At 44.0% G+C, this 20,069-nt stretch overlaps 1 protein-coding gene across 3 annotated transcripts in view; it reads left to right on the top strand.

Moving 5' to 3' along the window:
• The window catches only part of ARHGAP26 (Rho GTPase activating protein 26), a 369,115-nt gene that overhangs the window by 91,248 nt on the left and 257,798 nt on the right, over positions 1-20,069 (top strand). For all 3 annotated transcript variants that reach the window (XM_030211544.1, XM_030211545.1, XM_030211546.1), the window contains exons 2-3: positions 15,571-15,666; positions 18,783-18,844. In XM_030211544.1, coding sequence (XP_030067404.1) covers positions 15,571-15,666; positions 18,783-18,844 — 158 coding nt within the window. The remainder of the gene's footprint in view (positions 1-15,570; positions 15,667-18,782; positions 18,845-20,069) is intronic.

The raw sequence follows: 20,069 nt of genomic DNA on the forward strand, positions 1-20,069 counted from the left end.
GAGGTCACTCAGTTTACTTATTTGTCATCTATGTGGAACTGTGTCAAAGACTTTGCTAAAATCTAAATACATCACATCTAGCACTCTCCCTCAATCCAACTCTCCAATGTCCAATCAAAGAAATCAGATTTGTCTGGCAAGACCTGCCTCTAGTGAAACATGTTGCTTTAGGTCTTGTAATTCACTGGATTCCAAAAACTTTACTTTTCTTTGTTTTAAAAATGTTTCCATTAATTTACTTACCACAGAAGTTAGATTTACCAGCCTTTAGGACCCAACCTCTTCTGTACTTCCGCTTTTGTGGAGAGGGACCACATCTGCTCGTCTCCAGTCCTCCGGGACCACTTCCGATTCTAGAGAAGCTTTGAAAATGTCAGCCAGTGGAGCTACTAGAACTTCATAAGTTCCTTCAGCACCCTCTGATATATGCCTTCTGGTCCCATCTCTTTGTCCACCTTTAGTTTAGCCAATTCCTTACAAAAACAGTCCTCTGAAAATCATTCATGGATTTCTACCCCTCCTTTCATATTTGTGTTTGTCTTTTGTGATCCTTCTCCTGGCCCTTAAGCTTTGAACACAGAACAAAAAGTATTTGTTAAGCAATTCTGCCTTATGTTTATCAGCTTCTACATACTCCTCCCCTTCACCTTTGAGTCTTACAATGTCATTTTTGCACTTTCTCTTATCACTAACATATTTAAAAAATGTCTTGGCCCCCCCTCCCCATTTTACCATATTGGCTATTTTTAAAATTCCATTTGCATCTTTGTTTTCCTGACTGCTGTATCAGCTTCTCTTAACTTTTCCAGATATTGTCTCCTGTATTCCTCTTTCTACGATCTCTTGTAGTTTATAAAGGCTAACAACCTTTTTTTTCCTTGTCTTTTCAGTTGCTACTTTTGAGAACCAAAGTGACCTCCTTGTCCTCTTACTTTTATTTACTTTCCTTACAAAAAGGTTTGTTGCCCTTACAGTAGCTCCTTTCAGTTTTGTCAAGTGCTTTCCAACGTCTTCCAGATGTTCCCATCCAGACAGCAATTCCTTGAGGTAATACCCCATCTGAACAAAGTTAGTTTTTTTTGAAGTCTAGAACCTTCACTTTTGAATGAACCCTCTCCACATCTCTTAATATTAAACTACATCATTCAAAGTTGGATTACTGTAATATGTTGTATACTGGGTTATCATCGAAGTTTATGAAGAAGTTATGTCTAGTTCAGAATATGGCAGCAAGATTAATCTATAGAAAATCTAGGTTTGATCATGTGACTCCTCCGCTCATAGATTTGGATTGGCTGCCAGTTAAATGTGGTCTGATTAAAACATTAAGTGGTGATATTCCTGAGAACTTTGCCTCTTTGGTTAGTATGTTGGTTGGTCAACTCGTAGTCATGAGCGATTTTTTTTCCTTTTTCCGCCCATTAAGGGAAGCTAGAGTCTATTGGGCCATCTTTATATGGAGGCATGTCAAAGGTGTGACTTGGGACTGTGGAGCCTAGGGAGATGGGAGGATGGGCCAGGCAGGAGCAAAAGAGGGGTCTGGATTAGGGAGTGGAGTGACTGCTTTCTGCTCTACTCCAGGCTTCCTCCTTTTCTTTCCTGTACACTGCCTGGAGCAGAACACCCCTGCTGCCCCAGCTCTGGAGTCAGAGAGGAAGTGATGAGGCTGTGTTCCAGGCTGTTTCCCTAGAAATTAGGTCCCACCTACCTGTATCTGTCTGTAGGGATAACACAGAGCTTCCCAAATTGTGGGCCAAGATCCCAAATGGTTTTGCAAAACTTACCTTTGGGACTATGACCTAGGTGGGCTTTTCATAAGTACATCATTATTCTGTATCTCCAGGGGTCACACAATTTTATTTGGTGACAATCATGGAGTCACAGCCACAAAAACATTGGGAAGCACTGGAATAACTAATCACTTTCAGCCTGTCTTACTAAGGCTTTTTCCCATTCTGGTCAGGAGTTCCTTTCTAGTTACCTCCCCTTCTGGTGCTCCACAGTTTCCAACAGGCTGATGTGACAGATTTCTTATTTGTCTTTCCTAATCTCTTGCCGTAGGCCTATCTATGCATCCATAGAGCTATATCAGTTTGCTTGGATTTGGAATTAGAGATGTGGCATTTGATTTTGGACATTCACGTTCAGCGGGGTTTCTCCAAGGAAACCCTCAGGTATAGCTGCAGAGGCTTTTATGTTGCCATTCTTAAGTTACAGCTCCTGTTTGGAAGGCAGAGGATTTCCTTTTGTTTGAAAAAGTGTGTCAAAATAATTTCCTGAAATTATTTCCTCACAGTTGGCTTCAGAGAACCTTAAATTAGCCATTTAGTGAGGCCGGGCAGGGGTGTATATATCTGAGTGCATGAAACACAGTTCTGTGCTTGATTGTTTGGTATGACTGAAGTGTGGAACCCTGTGTGGTTTGGAACATGTGCCCCCAAATAGCTTAGACTTAAATTTCTATTGCCTTGTCCAGCAAAAAGGGAAAGTGGCCTGAACTAGCCTTCTACACTAGGGCTGTAGTTTGCATTGCTTGGGGAGGTGGAAGTAGACATGTACCAATCCCACAGGCCTCTCTGTAGGCACCTGAAAAGTGGAATGCAGTTTCCAGGTTAACTGTTTGTTCACCAGAGCGATTATGGTCATAACATGAACTCCTGGCAAAGGGGTGAGAGGATGTCTTATACATCTCAGCAACTCAGACTGGAAGTCTGTAGGCTGTTGGAATTACTACTATGAAGCTGTCCGCCACCAGCTACAACAAAACTCGATCCAGATGTGGATTCAGACACCACCGAGGATGGTTAATGAACAGATATGTGATTTTCTTGTCCTAACACACAACAGAGCGTTCGCTAATTGGTATTTTAGCTGCCTTATACTCTGGTAACTAGCTGCTTGTCTTGAGCTGCCCTTGGGAACTGTTTGTGGGAATGATCAGAGATGTTCTGTCGACTCTTTGGGCAACAAAAATACTGTTTGTCTAAATCTGTTCTGTGTTGTGTTGAAAGATTGTTTTTAGAGTCATATTTGTTTATCTCTTCCAAGAAAAAAAAATAGTGCTGAATATCGCACTTAACTGGCTATGCATTAATTGACTCCTCAAGTCCAGAAATTCATTGCCAGTTCCTGGACATGAACCAGCATTGAATTTCCAGGTTTCATGCCAGCGGCAGTCAGCAAAGCACTGATTGCCACTGGATGAATATCAGGCCTAAAGGGGGGCATCGATGTGAAAACTTCATCTGCCCATAGCGTGGTCCTGTCATGACCTGAACTTACTTGTGGGAACATCAGCTCGCAGTCTGGTGGAAGTAAACATGCCACCATGGAAGCCTAGACACATTTTTAGCCTGACTGAGTGATGGTAGTTTTCACACATATGAGGAAAGTCTAAAGAGGTTAGTGCTCTTCAGCTTGGAAAAGAGACAGCTGAGGGGGGATATGATTAAGTTCTATAAAATCCTGCGTGGTGGCGATCAAGTGGAAGTGAATTGATTTTTTTTCTCTTTCATAAAGTACAAAGACTAGGGAACACTCAAGGAAGTTATGTGGAAATACGTTTAGAACAAATAGGAGGAAATATTTTTTTCACTCCGATAATAGCTAAGCTCTGGAACTGGGTTTAAAAATGGTTTGTATAAGTTCTTGGAGGAAAAGTCCATAGTTGATATTGATACAGACATGGGGAAGCCACTGCTTTATAGACCAATGGTCTGACCCGGTCTGACCCAGTATGACTAGCCTTATGTTCATGTTCTTATGTAAATCTACCTATGCAAATGGCTGTGCAAACTGTGCTTTTCTCCTTCACCATTATTACTTTAACTTCTTTATAGAGGCAGTAGAGATTTTACCATTTTCTGCTTGGTTACCCATGGGTAAATGATGACAGGATAAAGGAATTTAGATGAGTATGCAGGATACAGTATTCACATTGGTCCTCGGGTCTTCCAAGTTTGTTGGCTTTTCAGATGAACCTTCATCAACATATACTGCCTTCATAGTATACAAATATATCCCATGCACACTCATTATTCTTATTAATAAAACCTTTCTAGCCTACACAATCTATAATTCTCGATGGGTAACGCGTAGTTCAAATGCATCAAACATGCAAATGTAACAAAGAGAACAAGCCAACAAAACCATTCTTAACATTACTTTCAGGATTATTTTCGAAAGAGAAGGATGCCCATCTTTCGACACAAATCGGGAGATGGGCGTCCTTCTCCCAGGGTCACCCAAATCGGCATAATCGAAAGCCGATTTTGGGCGTCCCCAACTGCATTCTGTCACGGAGACGACCAAAGTTCCCGGGGGCGTGTCGGAGGCATAGTGAAGGCGGGTTTTGGGCGTGCCTAACACATGGGCGTCCTCGATCCATATTCGAAAAAAAAGGGGTGTCCCTGATGAGCACTTGGACGACTTTACCTGGTTCTTTTTTTCTTATGACCAGGCCATGGAAAGATGCCTGAACTGACCAGATGACCACCGAGAGAATTGGGGATGACCTCCCCTTACTCCCTCACTGGTCACTAACCCCCTCCCACCCTCAAAAATAAATTTTTTAAATATTTTTTGCTAGCCTCTATGCCAGCCTCAAATGTCATACCCAGCTCCATGACAGCAGTATGCAGGTCCCTGGAGCAGTTTTAGTGGGTGCAGTGCACTTCAGGCAGACGAACCCAGCCCCCCCACCTGTTACACTTGTGGTGGTAAATGTGAGCCTTTCAAAACCCACCAGAAACCCACTGAACCCACATGTAGGTGCCCCCCTTCACCTTTAAGGGCTGTGGTAGTGGTGTACAGTTGTGAGTAGTGGGTTTTTTTTTTTTGGGGGGGGGGTTGGGGGGCTCAGCATACAAGGTAAGGGAGCTATGTAGCTGGGAGCTTTTTCTGAAGTCCACTGCAGTGCCCCCTAGGGTGCCCGGTTGGTGTCCTAGCATGTGAGGGGGACCAGTGCACTATGAAAGCTGGCTCCTCCCACGACCAAAGGGCTTGCATTTGGTCATTTCTGAGATGGGCGTCCTTAGTTTCCATTATTGCTGAAAATCAGAAACGACCAAATCTAAGGACGACCTTCTCTAGGGACGACCTAAATTTCAAGATTTGGGTGTCCACGACCGTATTATCAAAACGAAAGATGGACGCCCTTCTTGTTTCGATAATACGGGTTTCCCCGCCCCTTCGCCAGGATGTCCTGCGAGGACGTCCTCAGGAAAACGTGGGCGCCCCTTTTGATTATACCCCTCTTTGCCATCCTCCCTCCCCCCACTGGAAATAAACAGCTATACAAGTCACCCAGTACCTGGTCATCTACATAATCAAGAAATTAGTATGGTTGATGCCCCATGATCAACGTTTTCTGTTTATAGAAAACCTTGCTTAAACAAGTAGACCTTGAAATACTTTCTAAAAAGGTCAAGTATGTCAATACCCTGCAATTTCAAGGGGAAGGGAGGTGTCTGATTGAGGGTGTGGAACAGTTTGAACACCACTTGCTGTGTTTGAATTTTTTTTTTTTTTTAGGTGTAAGCAAAAATGAACCTATGTGTAGAGACAGACGGACAGATGAATTGATCTTTCCCAATACGTGCTATTGCTCAGTGAAATGTGCCCCAAAATCCCACCATATACTTAAATAAAGGGCCCTTTTACCATGCTGTGTAAGGCAGTAACCACTAACATACACCTAATACAGCTAAAAATGGTGCACCCTAGGATACACTCAGGGATCCTTTAGTAACTCTGAAATGTACATGTACTAAGAAATACTTCAGGGCTTTCTTTTTAAGGGCGCATATCATGAACAGAGAGTAGGCAATTCTGTGCTAACCAGTTAGTGCATTCTGAGGCTTTTTTACAAAGACACAAGAGGGCTAATGTGCAGGTAGCACGCACCCAATTGGCATTACCACTGTGGCAGCACGTGCGCCTAGCGGTAATTCCAGTTATGGTGGTAGCCAAATCCCACGGTAACTGCTGGGGCAGCATGTGTGCCTGGCGGTAATTCCAATTTTGATGTGCGCCGAATCCCACGGTTACTGCTGGGCAGCATGTGCGCCTGGCGGTAACTCCAATTTTGGTGTGCGCTGAATCCCATGGTTACTGCTGGGGCAGCACATGCGCCTGGTGGTAATTCCAGTTATGATGTGCGCCAAATCCCATGGTTACTGTTGGGGCAGCACGTGCGCCTGGTGGTAATTCCAATTTTGGTATGTTCCGAATCCCACGGTAGAAAATAGTTTTCTATTTTCTACCACGGACGTGTTTCCAGCGGTAACTGGAAGCATGTCCATGTTGGCATGCGCTGCATGGTTACCATGTGGGTAGCGCATGAGCCCTTTCAGCTAGGTCAGTGGGTGGTGGTAAGGGCTCAATCTGTAAATAGGCGTGTGCTAGTTTTAATAGCGCAGGCCCATTTCCAGGCCCTTTAAAAATAGCCTTTTTCCCAGCCGTGGTAAAAAATGGCCCAGCGCACACCTAAAAGACATGCCCACACTTCTACCGCAGGCCACTTTTTACCTCTGCTTTGTAAAAGGACCCCTCACAATGGTGGTAAGTGATCACACAATAATTTTTAAAAACAGCCTCATGCTAATTACTACATGGCCCTTAATACAAAAAATTAGAAAAGTGACCATTTATGAGGCTACAGAAAAATGGCCTTAGCACATGGGAAAGACCTGTATAAGGGCACGTTAAGGCCACCTTTTGCTGCTGCAGCTTAGTAAAAGGACCCCCAAATGAACACTGATCTCATAATTCACATTGGAATATTCCTTAAAGACTGTATTAAATAGCCACGCTTTGCAACACTTATGAAATTTTGGCACCCTTGGGGGTGTGATTAGGTCAGGGGTAAGGGAATTGTTTGATATTTTCAAAGTAAATGTGCTTCTTACTTTTTTGCACACCCTTATTCATCTGAATAAAGTTACATGGGTGCATTTTAATATGCATACTTTACACTTGCTCATTTTCAAAGGGTAAAAATGTGGGTTAATGGAAAGGAGCATTTGTCTGAAAATAATGTGTATATCTTTTTATAAACAAACTGATCAGGTTTATTGTTATGCATTTCACTGTTCAGTACCATGGCCTGGACAGCTCCTGAGATGGACAGACAACCAGATGGCCATTTCAGAATTGATGATGCATTTCCAGTTTTTTTGAAAGCCCGGTAAACCATACAAAAAAAGTATAAAAGAAAGGAATTAAAGTATTAAGACAAAAATAACAGGAGACCTAGAAGATTTTAAAGGAGGGTCAAAGTAGGCCAAATTCAGACACTTTGATGATGTGACCCATCTAAGTTAATGCTGTTGCTTGCTGCCTCTGGAAGAGTGCGTAGTTTTAAGGTTGGCATGCACAAGAATAATTTTCTGTAATTCTTCACCATATTGAGGATTTTATAGAGCTTGGCAAGAGTCGTTCAATGAGATAAGCTGGCCTCTCCGTAGACAAGAAATAGCCAAAACTATTTGTAACACAATCATCAAAAAGTGTGATTCCTTTATAAGGATAGCTGTCAAAGTCTTTTGCTTCGGTAAAATAGTGCTTTGCATGCAGAAATACAAGATCACGCCAAAGCCCTCTATGAGAATGGAGAAAAAGGGAAAGGATAGGGGAAAAACCTTCCCCAGAGGGAGCATTAAGTTAAAAGCAGAGGAAGGATAGAAAACAAATATTGAGTTATATCAGCACTTTGTACCCCAGCCAGTTATTCAGAGAATGGCACCAGATACCACATCCAAGGACCGAGTTGAAGAAAAGTTTTCACATGCTGAAATTTCCAAAATTATATACTTTGCAGCTTGAAGCGTATTCGGAGGTCTACAAGGAAAACCTAAGGAAAGTTTTGCATCAAACGATATAGCCAAACTATAGGTGTAATTATCTTTTTTTTTTTTGGGGGGGGGGGGCAGCCTGAGGGTCAGGAGTCATATTAGCAGTGGAGGAAGGGGGACCAATTCAACATTAACTCCTACAACATTGAGTAAAACATAAATAAGTCATGACAAGGAGAGAGCGAGAGAGAACATAGGTGTCCTTTTACTAAGGTGCAAAGAAAAATGGTGTGCGCTGGTATAGACGTGTTTATTGGATGCATGCAGGTCCATTTTTCAGCGCGCCTGCAAAAAAGGTGTTTTTTGGGAGGAGGGTGCAAAAATGGACGTGCGGCAAAATAAAAATTGGCACATGCCCATTTTGGGTCTGAGACCTTACCATCACCCATTGACCTAGTGGTCAAGTCTCATGTTAACAGGGCGATCATGGTCTGCACACGTACAGTGCCGATTACTGCCCGGTTAGCGCCATTTTCCAGTGTGCTTAGTGGACGCGTGTAAAAAATGAAATTACCTCCTGGGCCATGCGGTAGTCAGGTATAGTTCAAAATTGACGCACGTAGAATGCTTATGCGTACCTACGCAGCTTATTATAAAGGCCCCATAGAGTAGTTAACCTGCATGGAGCAGTGGGTGTAACCCTGGCCATCCTTTCTGGGCAGATTGGCTGGTCCATGCTGGTCTTTGTCCTCATTTACTATGTTAATGATGTGGACACATTTACTTGGAGCTGAACCAGGACATCCAGCTTATTTCTCTATATTCATTGGAGATTTATGGTCAAGGTGGATTGGGGTGAGAGCTTGTTTACAATTTAGTTTATTTGATCATTTATAAACCACCTTTCATCCTTATATAGTAAATTGGTGTACAAATAGCTCATAATATGGATAGAAGAGAATCAGAAAAATTATCTACAATAACTCATTATTTAAAGGCAAGAAGAGAATAGTGCTGATCATGCTCCTAGGCCCCATGGCTCAGGGGCCACCTTATTAGTTGCCGAATGTCAAGACGCATCATATCAGAGAAATTTCCAAAGACTTTTGCTTTCAGTTCTAGATAGACTGAAATGTCACATCAGCTTTTTACTCCACTATTCAAAAAGGTCGGATCAGTACCTGAAAATCTAAAACGGATGCTATAATTTAACAAGAGGTCTCTTCCCTAACTTCTCACATTTATAGAGGTCAGAAATGAACTTGGAGTGCCCCTAACTGGCAGAAATAAAGCCCTGTTTAGCCTGGCTGGATCTCACATGCATTTGGTGGGGTTTGAGAAAGCACTGAGTGGATTAATTGTGTGTTTTCAGTTACTTGCTGTACATTTTTTATGATGTGAGAATGACCCAAGCTGTTGGTGAGAGATGAATGCGGATGCCAACTTTCCCAGGTGTTGCTGCGCTGGTCCTATGCATAAGCTAACAGGATGAGCCTTTAATTGACTCAGCGTGGGTAATCTTGATTGTAATTTAAGAGATGTTTGACTTGTTGGCTTTCTTTTTTTTCCCCTTTTTTATTTTCTCATTTTGTCAAACATTTCTCTCTTGTAAACTCCTCACAGAAAACGTCAAGGACCTCGGAGGAGAAATACAGTGGGGGAAATAAGTATTTGATCCCTTGCTGATTTTGTAAGTTTGCCCACTGACAAAGACATGAGCAGCCCATAATTGAAGGGTAGGTTATTGGTAACAGTGAGAGATAGCACATCACAAATTAAATCCGGAAAATCACATTGTGGAAAGTATATGAATTTATTTGCATTCTGCAGAGGGAAATAAGTATTTGATCCCCCACCAACCAGTAAGAGATCTGGCCCCTACAGACCAGGTAGATGCTCCAAATCAACTCGTTACCTGCATGACAGACAGCTGTCGGCAATGGTCACCTGTATGAAAGACACCTGTCCACAGACTCAGTGAATCAGTCAGACTCTAACCTCTACAAAATGGCCAAGAGCAAGGAGCTGTCTAAGGATGTCAGGGACAAGATCATACACCTGCACAAGGCTGGAATGGGCTACAAAACCATCAGTAAGACGCTGGGCGAGAAGGAGACAACTGTTGGTGCCATAGTAAGAAAATGGAAGAAGTACAAAATGACTGTCAATCGACAAAGATCTGGGGCTCCACGCAAAATCTCACCTCGTGGGGTATCCTTGATCATGAGGAAGGTTAGAAATCAGCCTACAACTACAAGGGGGGAACTTGTCAATGATCTCAAGGCAGCTGGGACCACTGTCACCACGAAAACCATTGGTAACACATTACGACATAACGGATTGCAATCCTGCAGTGCCCGCAAGGTCCCCCTGCTCCGGAAGGCACATGTGACGGCCCGTCTGAAGTTTGCCAGTGAACACCTGGATGATGCCGAGAGTGATTGGGAGAAGGTGCTGTGGTCAGATGAGACAAAAATTGAGCTCTTTGGCATGAACTCAACTCGCTGTGTTTGGAGGAAGAGAAATGCTGCCTATGACCCAAAGAACACCGTCCCCACTGTCAAGCATGGAGGTGGAAATGTTATGTTTTGGGGGTGTTTCTCTGCTAAGGGCACAGGACTACTTCACCGCATCAATGGGAGAATGGATGGGGCCATGTACCGTACAATTCTGAGTGACAACCTCCTTCCCTCCGCCAGGGCCTTAAAAATGGGTTGTGGCTGGGTCTTCCAGCACGACAATGACCCAAAACATACAGCCAAGGCAACAAAGGAGTGGCTCAGGAAGAAGCACATTAGGGTCATGGAGTGGCCTAGCCAGTCACCAGACCTTAATCCCATTGAAAACTTATGGAGGGAGCTGAAGCTGCGAGTTGCCAAGCGACAGCCCAGAACTCTTAATGATTTAGAGATGATCTGCAAAGAGGAGTGGACCAAAATTCCTCCTGACATGTGTGCAAACCTCATCATCAACTACAGAAGACGTCTGACCGCTGTGCTTGCCAACAAGGGTTTTGCCACCAAGTATTAGGTCTTGTTTGCCAGAGGGATTAAATACTTATTTCCCTCTGCAGAATGCAAATAAATTCATATACTTTCCACAATGTGATTTTCCGGATTTAATTTGTGATGTGCTATCTCTCACTGTTACCAATAACCTACCCTTCAATTATGGGCTGCTCATGTCTTTGTCAGTGGGCAAACTTACAAAATCAGCAAGGGATCAAATACTTATTTCCCCCACTGTATGCCACTGTGGTTGTGCCTCATAAATCCTGAATCTCTAATGGTGTGTTGCAAGAAGGGTTGGGAAATCGACTTCCTATGATGCCGTGTCTGTGACGGCAGAGACAGCGTGGCACAGTGCTTCGGGGGGTCCTTACGTGTCAAAATAATGACATTATGCTGCCCGGGACTGGCACTGCCAGTTAATTAGTGTGTCCTGTAACACAGTCACAGTACCTAGATCATGAAAAAGAGAGGTCATTTTTATTAGCTTAGTGCCAGGGCCTATCTTAACCATTCTTATTTCCTTAAAAATTAGGTAAATCTCCAAACATGGTTTAAATTTAGTTGCAAATTTATTTTATTTTATTCATTTGTTGGGATTTATTAATCCTCTTTATGAAGAGATTCACCCAAAGCATTATACGGCAGCTACAGCTTGACATAAAGGGGTCCTTTTACCAAGCTGCAGGAAAAAGGGTCCTGCAGTAGTGGCAGGGCCGTTTTTCCCGCAGCCCAGTAAAAGGTGAAAAAAAATGGCCATGCGGTGAGAACTCTTACCGCATGGCCATGAGGTGGGGAGCCCTTACCCATTGAGGTGGTGATAAGGGCTCCCGTGCTAACCGGTGGTAACCGGACAGTGTGCGGCGATGCCTGATTACCGCTTTCCCCTGGAAATGGTGCGCGCTGGGGTGGTAATACCGCCGGCGGTTGCGTTGGGTCGGCGGTAGTTCCGGAAGAGCGCGCGGTAACCCCGCATTGGGCTTACTACCACTCTGTAAAAGGGCCCCAAAACATTTAAAACGTTTTGTGAAATCATAACTGTAGTAAAATGACTGACTAAATTTAAGCATAAATTCAGTCAATGGTGTAAATTTTGAGACAGGTAAATTGAATCATAATAACAGGAATAACATGATACAGTGTCAGAAATGCACACAGTAAAAAAGCACAGTAGAACAATTATATAACAAAAATATGATTAATATCAGCAGAGTAGAAATAATATCATACAAGGCAGCAAGGAGGAGCATTAATATAACACAAATATGATACAGTATCAGCATAATACAAATGATGCCCTTTAATAGGCAACAAATTAGAACAGTCACATAGCAGAGACATGATTTTAACGCAATACAAATAGCACATTTTAATAGAAATACATTGTAGCATTCTCATAATATAGGTGTGAGTACATTTAAAGATGGGCAGAACAAAGTTGTTGGGATAAACAGATGGGTGGCTAAATGGAAGGCAAATGATATGTACATTTGAGTAAAGTATGGGGGGGGGGGGGGGGGTCAAGAGAAGGACTGTCCTTAGCTTCCCACTCAGACCCTGCATATCTGGAAGGACCCTCACAGGACACCATAGGACACAGGAGAAAGACAAATGGGTTATGTGAGGGTCGATGTGCACTCTGTTGAGATATCCGAGTTGTATCAGTGCTGTAACCTGTGTCCTGTAAACTGTGACCGATTATGATGTACGAACCTGAGGTTGTGCCTGAAATCCGTATAAAAAAAAGCAGAGGAATTGTAAGAGAGGGGCAGTTAATCACGTTTGAGGGCTAAGGAGTTTTCGATGCTGGGTTATGCTCTTTTCAGCAATTTTAGGTGTTGGTTAATGGTTAGCTCCTTTCCCCGATCCCTCATGAGTTTAAGCATTGTCTAAGAAGAACCAAAATTAATCAGCACACACTATTTACGAGAATGCAGAGTGAAATTACAGCCAGCGTTTGTAAACCTTGTACTTTCCAGCTTTGCTGAGTTGCAGTGAATGTCTCTCACCTCTGGTTATCTGACCGGGGCCAGGGTTCATTTCCCAATTGCACTGATTGCTGCCTTTGAAACTTCAGCAGTGGGTCTCTGTCAGAGTCAGCAGGAAGTGGTTGCTGATTGCTGAAGATCTGTAATCCCCTTGTTCTTCCTGTTAATATGCTGGATTTCTGTTAATCCTGTATTGAAAACACACAGCTCTGAAATGCGAGAGACTCACATCCTTCTTCACTTTCTTATTCTGGGAAGCCACATAAACTCCCCGAATTCCTACTTATATTCTAAACTCCTTGGGCCTGGGAACTGACCACTTTCTGGTCAATATTCATCTGGCGGTGGTCAGTGTCTTTTTAGAAAACATTGACTGCCATGGCTGAATTAGACCATGATATACAAATGTTATCACCTGTGCAGGTACCAACACAATGAATCACACAGCTCTGTGTGAGCTCTGGCTGTGCCCAGAATGCAGGTGGCCAGGTGAGATATTCAGCCCGCTGCCTGTGTAGCTAACTGGGTATTGGGTAAACTCCTACCCCCCCCCCCCCCCCCACCACCACGATTCACCCCTCCTGAGCACTCTCAATAAGTAGCTGGGACTATTTATATGTATTACTGGTGCTCCTGTGTTGCTAGAGCTCGTGATATCTGGTCATCCTGAAGATAACATTAATGGTAGAACACTGGGGTCACTTGATGTACTGTAAGTGATAAAATAAAATGGAGGGGAGGAGTAGTCTAATGGTTAAAGCAGCAGGCTGAGAATTGGGGTGGGGGTGGGGAGCCAGGCTCAAATCCCACCGAAGTTCCTTCTGATCTCAAGCAAATCACTTGACCCTCCCATTGCCTCAAATACAAACTTAGATTGTGAGCCCTCCAGGGGCAGATAAATACCTGCTGTACATGAAGGTATATCGCTTCAATAGCATTCAGCTTGTAGGTGGTATATAAGAAATTTTAAAAATGTAATATTTACTGTTGCTCAGTCCCTGTTTGTACTGAATACGACTATGGGGCTCATTTTTGAAAGAGGTAAATGTCTACAAGTGGCATAAAGCAGCATTTGGACATTTTTCTCACAAAAACATCCAAATCAGTATTTTCGAAACCTGTTTTGCAGATGTTTGCAATTCGTTTTGAAGTTCATCTAATGCACAAGGGGGTATGTCATGGGCGTTTGAAGAGCGGGATTAGGGTGTTCCTAACACCTGGATGTTTTTCAGCCATAATGAAAAAAAAACACAACATGTCTAGTGCTGAAACTTCAACGTTTTGGTCTAGACCTGATTTTAGAATGAATAAGGCACCAAAAGGTGTCTTAAATGACCGGATGACCCCCCCCCCCCCCATGTGAATAAAAATTTTACATACCAGTCTCTGACAGCTTCAGATGTAGTGGCCAGGTCTATTAGAGCAGCATGTAGATCCTTTGACTAGACTAGTGGATGGTGCAGTTCACTGTAGACAAGTGGACCCAGGCCCATATCTCCTCCTACCTGTTATATTTGTGGAAACTGTGAATCCTCCAAAACGAACCAGAAACCTACTGTATCCACATATGGTGCCCCTTCACCCAGAAGGGCTATTGTATTGGTGTACGGTTGGGGGCAGTGGGTTTTGGAGGGCTCAGCAGACAAGGGAGCAATGGTGAGATGTATACTTGGGATCATTTCATATGAAGTCCAATACAGTGTCCCCTAGGGTGACCCAGTGCTCTCCTGGGATGTCTGGGGGACCAGTCTACTAAAATTGCTGGCTCCTCCTACATTGCAATGACTTGTTGATTTTCTATGTTGTGCACTTGGATGTTTTTTTTCCCCCAAAATGGACGAAAAAGATAAACGTTTTAAGCACAAAACATCTAGAAAATAGCCATTTTCAGAAAAAAAAGATAAACATATTTCTGTTTCAAAAATGGCTATATTCCCCATTTGAATTTTGGATGTTTTAAGCAAAACGTCCAAATGTGGACTTGGACATCATATCAGAAATGCCCCTCTTCGTCTCCATAACATGTGTGAAAAACCAAATGTTCTGAGTTTGCTGCGGTGTCAGCTCATCTTCCCAAAGATATTGAGAGCACTTCCCTGGTTTGAGCAAATACACTGTAATCCATTTCCACTCCGCCCGTTTCCTGCCCCTTTATTAATGACAATAGTATGAATGAATTATCTCATGGCTTCCATACCTTTATCTTGGTAAACTCAGGGATCTCTTTGGTGCTTGGTGGAAATTCTGCAGCAGGGTTTTATGCTTCAATCCACTTCCCTGGCTGTGTCAAGTTGTAGACAGTAATAAAAAGAAAATGAATAAGATACACATGTCTGGACTGAAATTCAAACTTTCAGGGTTTTCTGGCAGGTGTAAATAGTTCATTAATGGTTCGGCTTGATGGACATCCATGGGATTGGGAAGAGTTATTCTACACTTTAATTCCATTCTGGTTGAGCATACTGGGATTCTCTTGTGTGCATGCTTGCCGTTGTAAGTCTGGTCCCTTGCTTATGCCTGAAGACTGTGTGGGGGCAGGGGGCTGCTCATATGAAGAATTATTGTGTTTGGGATCAGGGCTGGGGCTGACAAAATGTTGGGAGGGTGTAGGCTGTTAGTCCATACATACTGCATCCAGTAAGTCAGACCACTCCAGTACTGGTGCTCTGCACCAACAAATGTGCTTTGTCTATTTTGGCAAGTAGCTTGGCCGAGGATGCAGAATTTGTAAATGTCTCTGACGCTTCTTTTAATGGGATATATCTGATTCTTCTTTTTCAGATCTGTCTTCTGCAAAGAGGAAATTTTCAGATTCTTTAAATGAATTTAAATTTCGCTGTATTGGAGATGCAGAAACCGATGATGAAATCACTATAGGTAATGCTGAAGTCGATTCGCCTTTAGTAATGGATAGTCGGGTTAAAAGGGACAATGGTGACAGACTGGTTTTGTACAGCAGTTTCAGGACATATGGTAGAAACAATTTCTCATGCTGTTGAGGCTGTATTGGTAGGGACACTGTGTAGCCCCCCCCCCCCCTATGTTCAGGAGGCAGTCCTGGTTTTATTCCTGTTATGGGGGCCTGATTTTTGGTTTTGGAGGGGTGTCACGCAGTGGGAATCCAGGTCAGTATCTGGACACTTTTCTTTCCCATTCCTTTGCTGCCCATTTTTGCACCTGCCAACCATCTGCTCAAGTCAATCTGTGCACAGAAAGCATTTTGGGATGAAATGCACTGATCAGAGACTAAATGATGGTAATAAAAGTAGTCTTAGTAGCCCCCCCCCCCTGTCTGTTGAGATTGGAAAGTTTAATGCCAGTAAAAGTTGGGAGGAGCCAAACTGGAAACTAAACTGAAATGCCAAGCTAGGGTAATGTCATAGAAGCACTAGATCTTAATGCAAGAAATTCCTGCACCTCTCAGAGGGTGTGAGGGTCAATAGTCAGACTAGCTGTGAAAGTGAAATTGCTGTTCAGTCCCAGGTCTCAGCACTTAATAATTTCTATGTGGTTCCTTATCACTTGGCACACATTTGATCAGAGTGCTGTGTTCTCATCAGTAGGTGTCTGCAAGCAGCCTCAGGCTGTCCTTTGTTGAAGAGGGCGGGTTTTCAGCCCTTCCAGCAGTATTTACATATAGGCCAGAGGCAGTAATGATCCAAGATAGGCGTAGTGCCCAAGGGTGCACGGAGCCACAGATAACATGGCGCCGTGCCCCGAGGGGTATGCGCGCCGGGGCCGGCAGGGTGCTAGCGGGGGGGCGGGCACGTTCCTGCCGTCCAAAGGCACCCCGCCGATAGGGGAGGAGAGTCAGAAGGGGTTAAAAACCCCTGGGCGAAGCCCGGACGACCTCTTCAGGCGTCCGGGTAGCGGGGTACCCAAGCCTGATGGTATAAGCTAAGTAGCTGGGGTAGCTGCGCTTACAGTTGAGCTCCCTTGCTGTGCGGCGGGGAGCTCGGTTTACAATTGGCCAGTTTTGCTATGATGGCGGACTGGGTTTGGGTAATGAGCCAGAGGCTGGATCGGCTTGGGTATACCCAGGGTTATGATGTTGTGTATATAAATAAAGCTGCGGCCGAGTTGTGCCATGTTAAATAAATACCATGTGTCGTGTCATTATTGTACGATTATTGTTGTATCAAACAACCTATAGGCCCGAGGGGTCTCGGCTGCCTATGTTAAAGATAGGCGTAGTGCCCAAGGGTGCACGGAGCCACAGATAACATGGCACCGTGCCCGGCAGGGTGCTAGCGGGGGGCGGGCACGTTCCCGCCGTCCAAAGGCACCCCGCCAATAGGGGAGGAGAGTCAGAAGGGGTTAAAAACCCCTGGGCGAAGCCCGGACGACCTCTTCAGGCGTCCGGGCACCAGTCTGCACCCAGCCCCCCCTCCCCGGCTTTTATGCGAATTGTACCTGTATGTTATTGTCGCAGCTTTGGCGGGGTACGCAAGCCTGATGGTATAAGCTAAGCAGCTGGGGTAGCTGCGCTTACGTTTGAGCTCCCTTGCTGTGCAGCGGGGAGCTCGGTTTACAATTGGCCAGTCTTGCTATGACGGCGGACTGGGTTTGGATAATGAGCCAGAGGCTGGATCGGCTTGGGTATACCCAGGGTTATGATGTGTATATAAATAAAGCTGCAGCCGAGTTGTGCCATGTTAAATACCATGTGTTGTGTCATTATTGTACGATTATTGTTATATCAAACAACCTATAGGCCCGAGGGGTCTCGGCTGCCTATGTTATAACCTTACACAGCAAACATTTCAAAGCCATTCGAGATTAGTGCTGTTTATTTTTGGGAATTGATTTTTTGTTCCTTTGACTAACTGTACAAGTAGTTGCAGACAACTTTTGGACATGTTGGAATTTGGACAACATAGGCAGAAGTAACCTCTTGTTTTGGAGTGAGGATAATAGTGGAAGGGATGGGAAGCTCTGTGTATGAGGTCTAGTGCTTCTATAAAATTACCTTGTAGGGGTCAAGAAATCGCCAGTTCATAATTGGTTCTGGAATTCTTTAGAGCAGAGTCCTCAAGGGCTGCAGCCCAGTCGGGTTTTCAGGATTTCCCCAATGAATATGCTTTTCCTTGTGCATGTTCTGCACAGCTCTGGAAAGTAGTCGATTTCTTCAGGAACGAATGGGAACAGTCTCTGACCTCCTGTAGAGCGTAAAGGTTGAGGTCATTCTGTATCTGGATGCTAGAAATTAGGTTCCAGATTTATGTGCAATGAGCGATATTCTATAAAAAGAATTACACATGTGTTTATGATTCAATCAGCAGTGTAAGTCAGCAGAAATACACTTGCATTTAGGTGTCGACCCCTACACCAGGTCTGTGACAGGTGTAAGTGCGAGTGTTTAAATGTGGCACTTATGCAAGCGCAGAAGGGTGGGGGGACATGCCCATGTTCCGCTGGCATGCATACCCCTCACACTTCAGCGCTAAGGGCCGGATTCATGGAATAGCGCCTCGTGCAGATTGAATGTGAAGAATTGTGCCAGTTGAAGCCTGGTCAAAATCCCGGTGCGCATCTCCCAAATTCTGTAACACTGCACGCAATTGACTGGAATGCCCCAGACCCACTCATGCCCATCTCATGGCCATGCCCCCTTGTGAGTTGCTTATGAGAGGGTTTGGGCACAGATCATTATAGAATCATGTGCAGATCCAAATTAGTGCCAATTAACATGAATAGTTGATTAACAGCCAATTATTGATAATGGCTTGTTAACTAATTTATTTGCACACAGATCTTGGGGTTGCTTGCACATTGGGGTGCCATTTATAGAGTCCGGGGGTAAGTGACCTGTGCATATGTGGTATAGAATACCACTGAGAGTGCATCTTGCACTTACGCTCGTGAGCACACATCGTGCTACACATAAATGGCGCCTATTCTAGAATGAGGGGGAGAGCGTTTAAATTCCCAGGGGTACCTGGACAGCCTTTTGTTGCCCAGCACTGAGTTCTCCTGTTCCTCTTCTGTTTCAGCAAAGTCACTGCAGGAATTTGCAGCTGTTTTAAGGAACCTGGAAGATGAGAGACTGAGGATGGTATGTAGAAAGTGAATTACAAGAAGGGGTTTGTCTGTGGCTTGGCAGCACATGTGGATTCAGCATGTTGGTCTACAGTGTGGCTGCCATGGCATGATACATTATACAAGCAAAAGACTTCCATTCCCAGAGGGAATATTTGACTTGCAGTTCAATCTGATGTGACAGGATGCACCATGGGAAACTGAGCATTTCTTTATATTAAATGTTTTGGCAAAGACCACCAAGGTTAGGGGCTTCCAATGCTGACACGTTTAGTGAAGCAGCTGTCTGTCACTGCTGTCACAAAATCTATTGGAAGATAAATGCATTCAGGCTGATATTCAGAGGAGGTTATCAACGTGGGCTACCGTTGATGGGTTATTATATTAACTGCAGCTATTAGTAGCTAGATCTCATTTCATAAAATGTTACCAAACGTGGGCTACTGTTAAGACATGTTATTTTAGTTAACCCCAGTTATCAGTAACTAGGTCTCATTGCATAAAATGGGACCTGTGCTAAAATAACCCGTCTTCGGGTAGCCCCTTAGTGTGAAGAGTTTGTCTCTGGTACCCAGAGCTGATATTGTGATGTCATAAGTACATAAGTAATGCCATACTGGGAAAAGACCAAGGGTCCATCAAGCCCAGCATCCTGTCCACGACAGCGGCCAATCCAGGCCAAGGGCACCTGGCAAGCTTCCCAAACGTACAAACATTCTATACATGTTATTCCTGGAATTTTGGATTTTTCCAAGTCCGTTTAGTAGCGGTTTATGGACTTGTCCTTTAGGAAACCGTCCAACCCCTTTTTAAACTCTGCTAAGCTAACCGCCTTCACCACTTTCTCCGGCAACGAATTCCAGAGTTTAATTACACGTTGGGTGAAGAAAAATTTTCTCCGATTTGTTTTAAATTTACTACACTGTAGTTTCATCGCATGCCCCCTAGTCCTAGTATTTTTGGAAAGCGTGAACAGAAGCTTCACATCCACCTGTTCCACTCCACTCATTATTTTATATACCTCTATCATGTCTCCCCTCAGCCGTCTCTTCTCCAAGCTGTATAGCCCTAGCCTCCTTAGTCTTTCTTCATAGGGAAGTCGTCCCATCCCCGCTATCATTTTAGTCGCCCTTTGCTGCACCTTTTCCAATTCTACTATATCTTTCTTGAGATGCGGCGACCAGAATTGAACACAATACTCAAGGTGCGGTCGCACCATGGAGCGATACAACGGCATTATA

Source organism: Microcaecilia unicolor, chromosome 8, assembly GCF_901765095.1.
Source record: "Microcaecilia unicolor chromosome 8, aMicUni1.1, whole genome shotgun sequence".
In the NCBI taxonomy this organism is placed as follows: domain Eukaryota; kingdom Metazoa; phylum Chordata; class Amphibia; order Gymnophiona; family Siphonopidae; genus Microcaecilia; species Microcaecilia unicolor.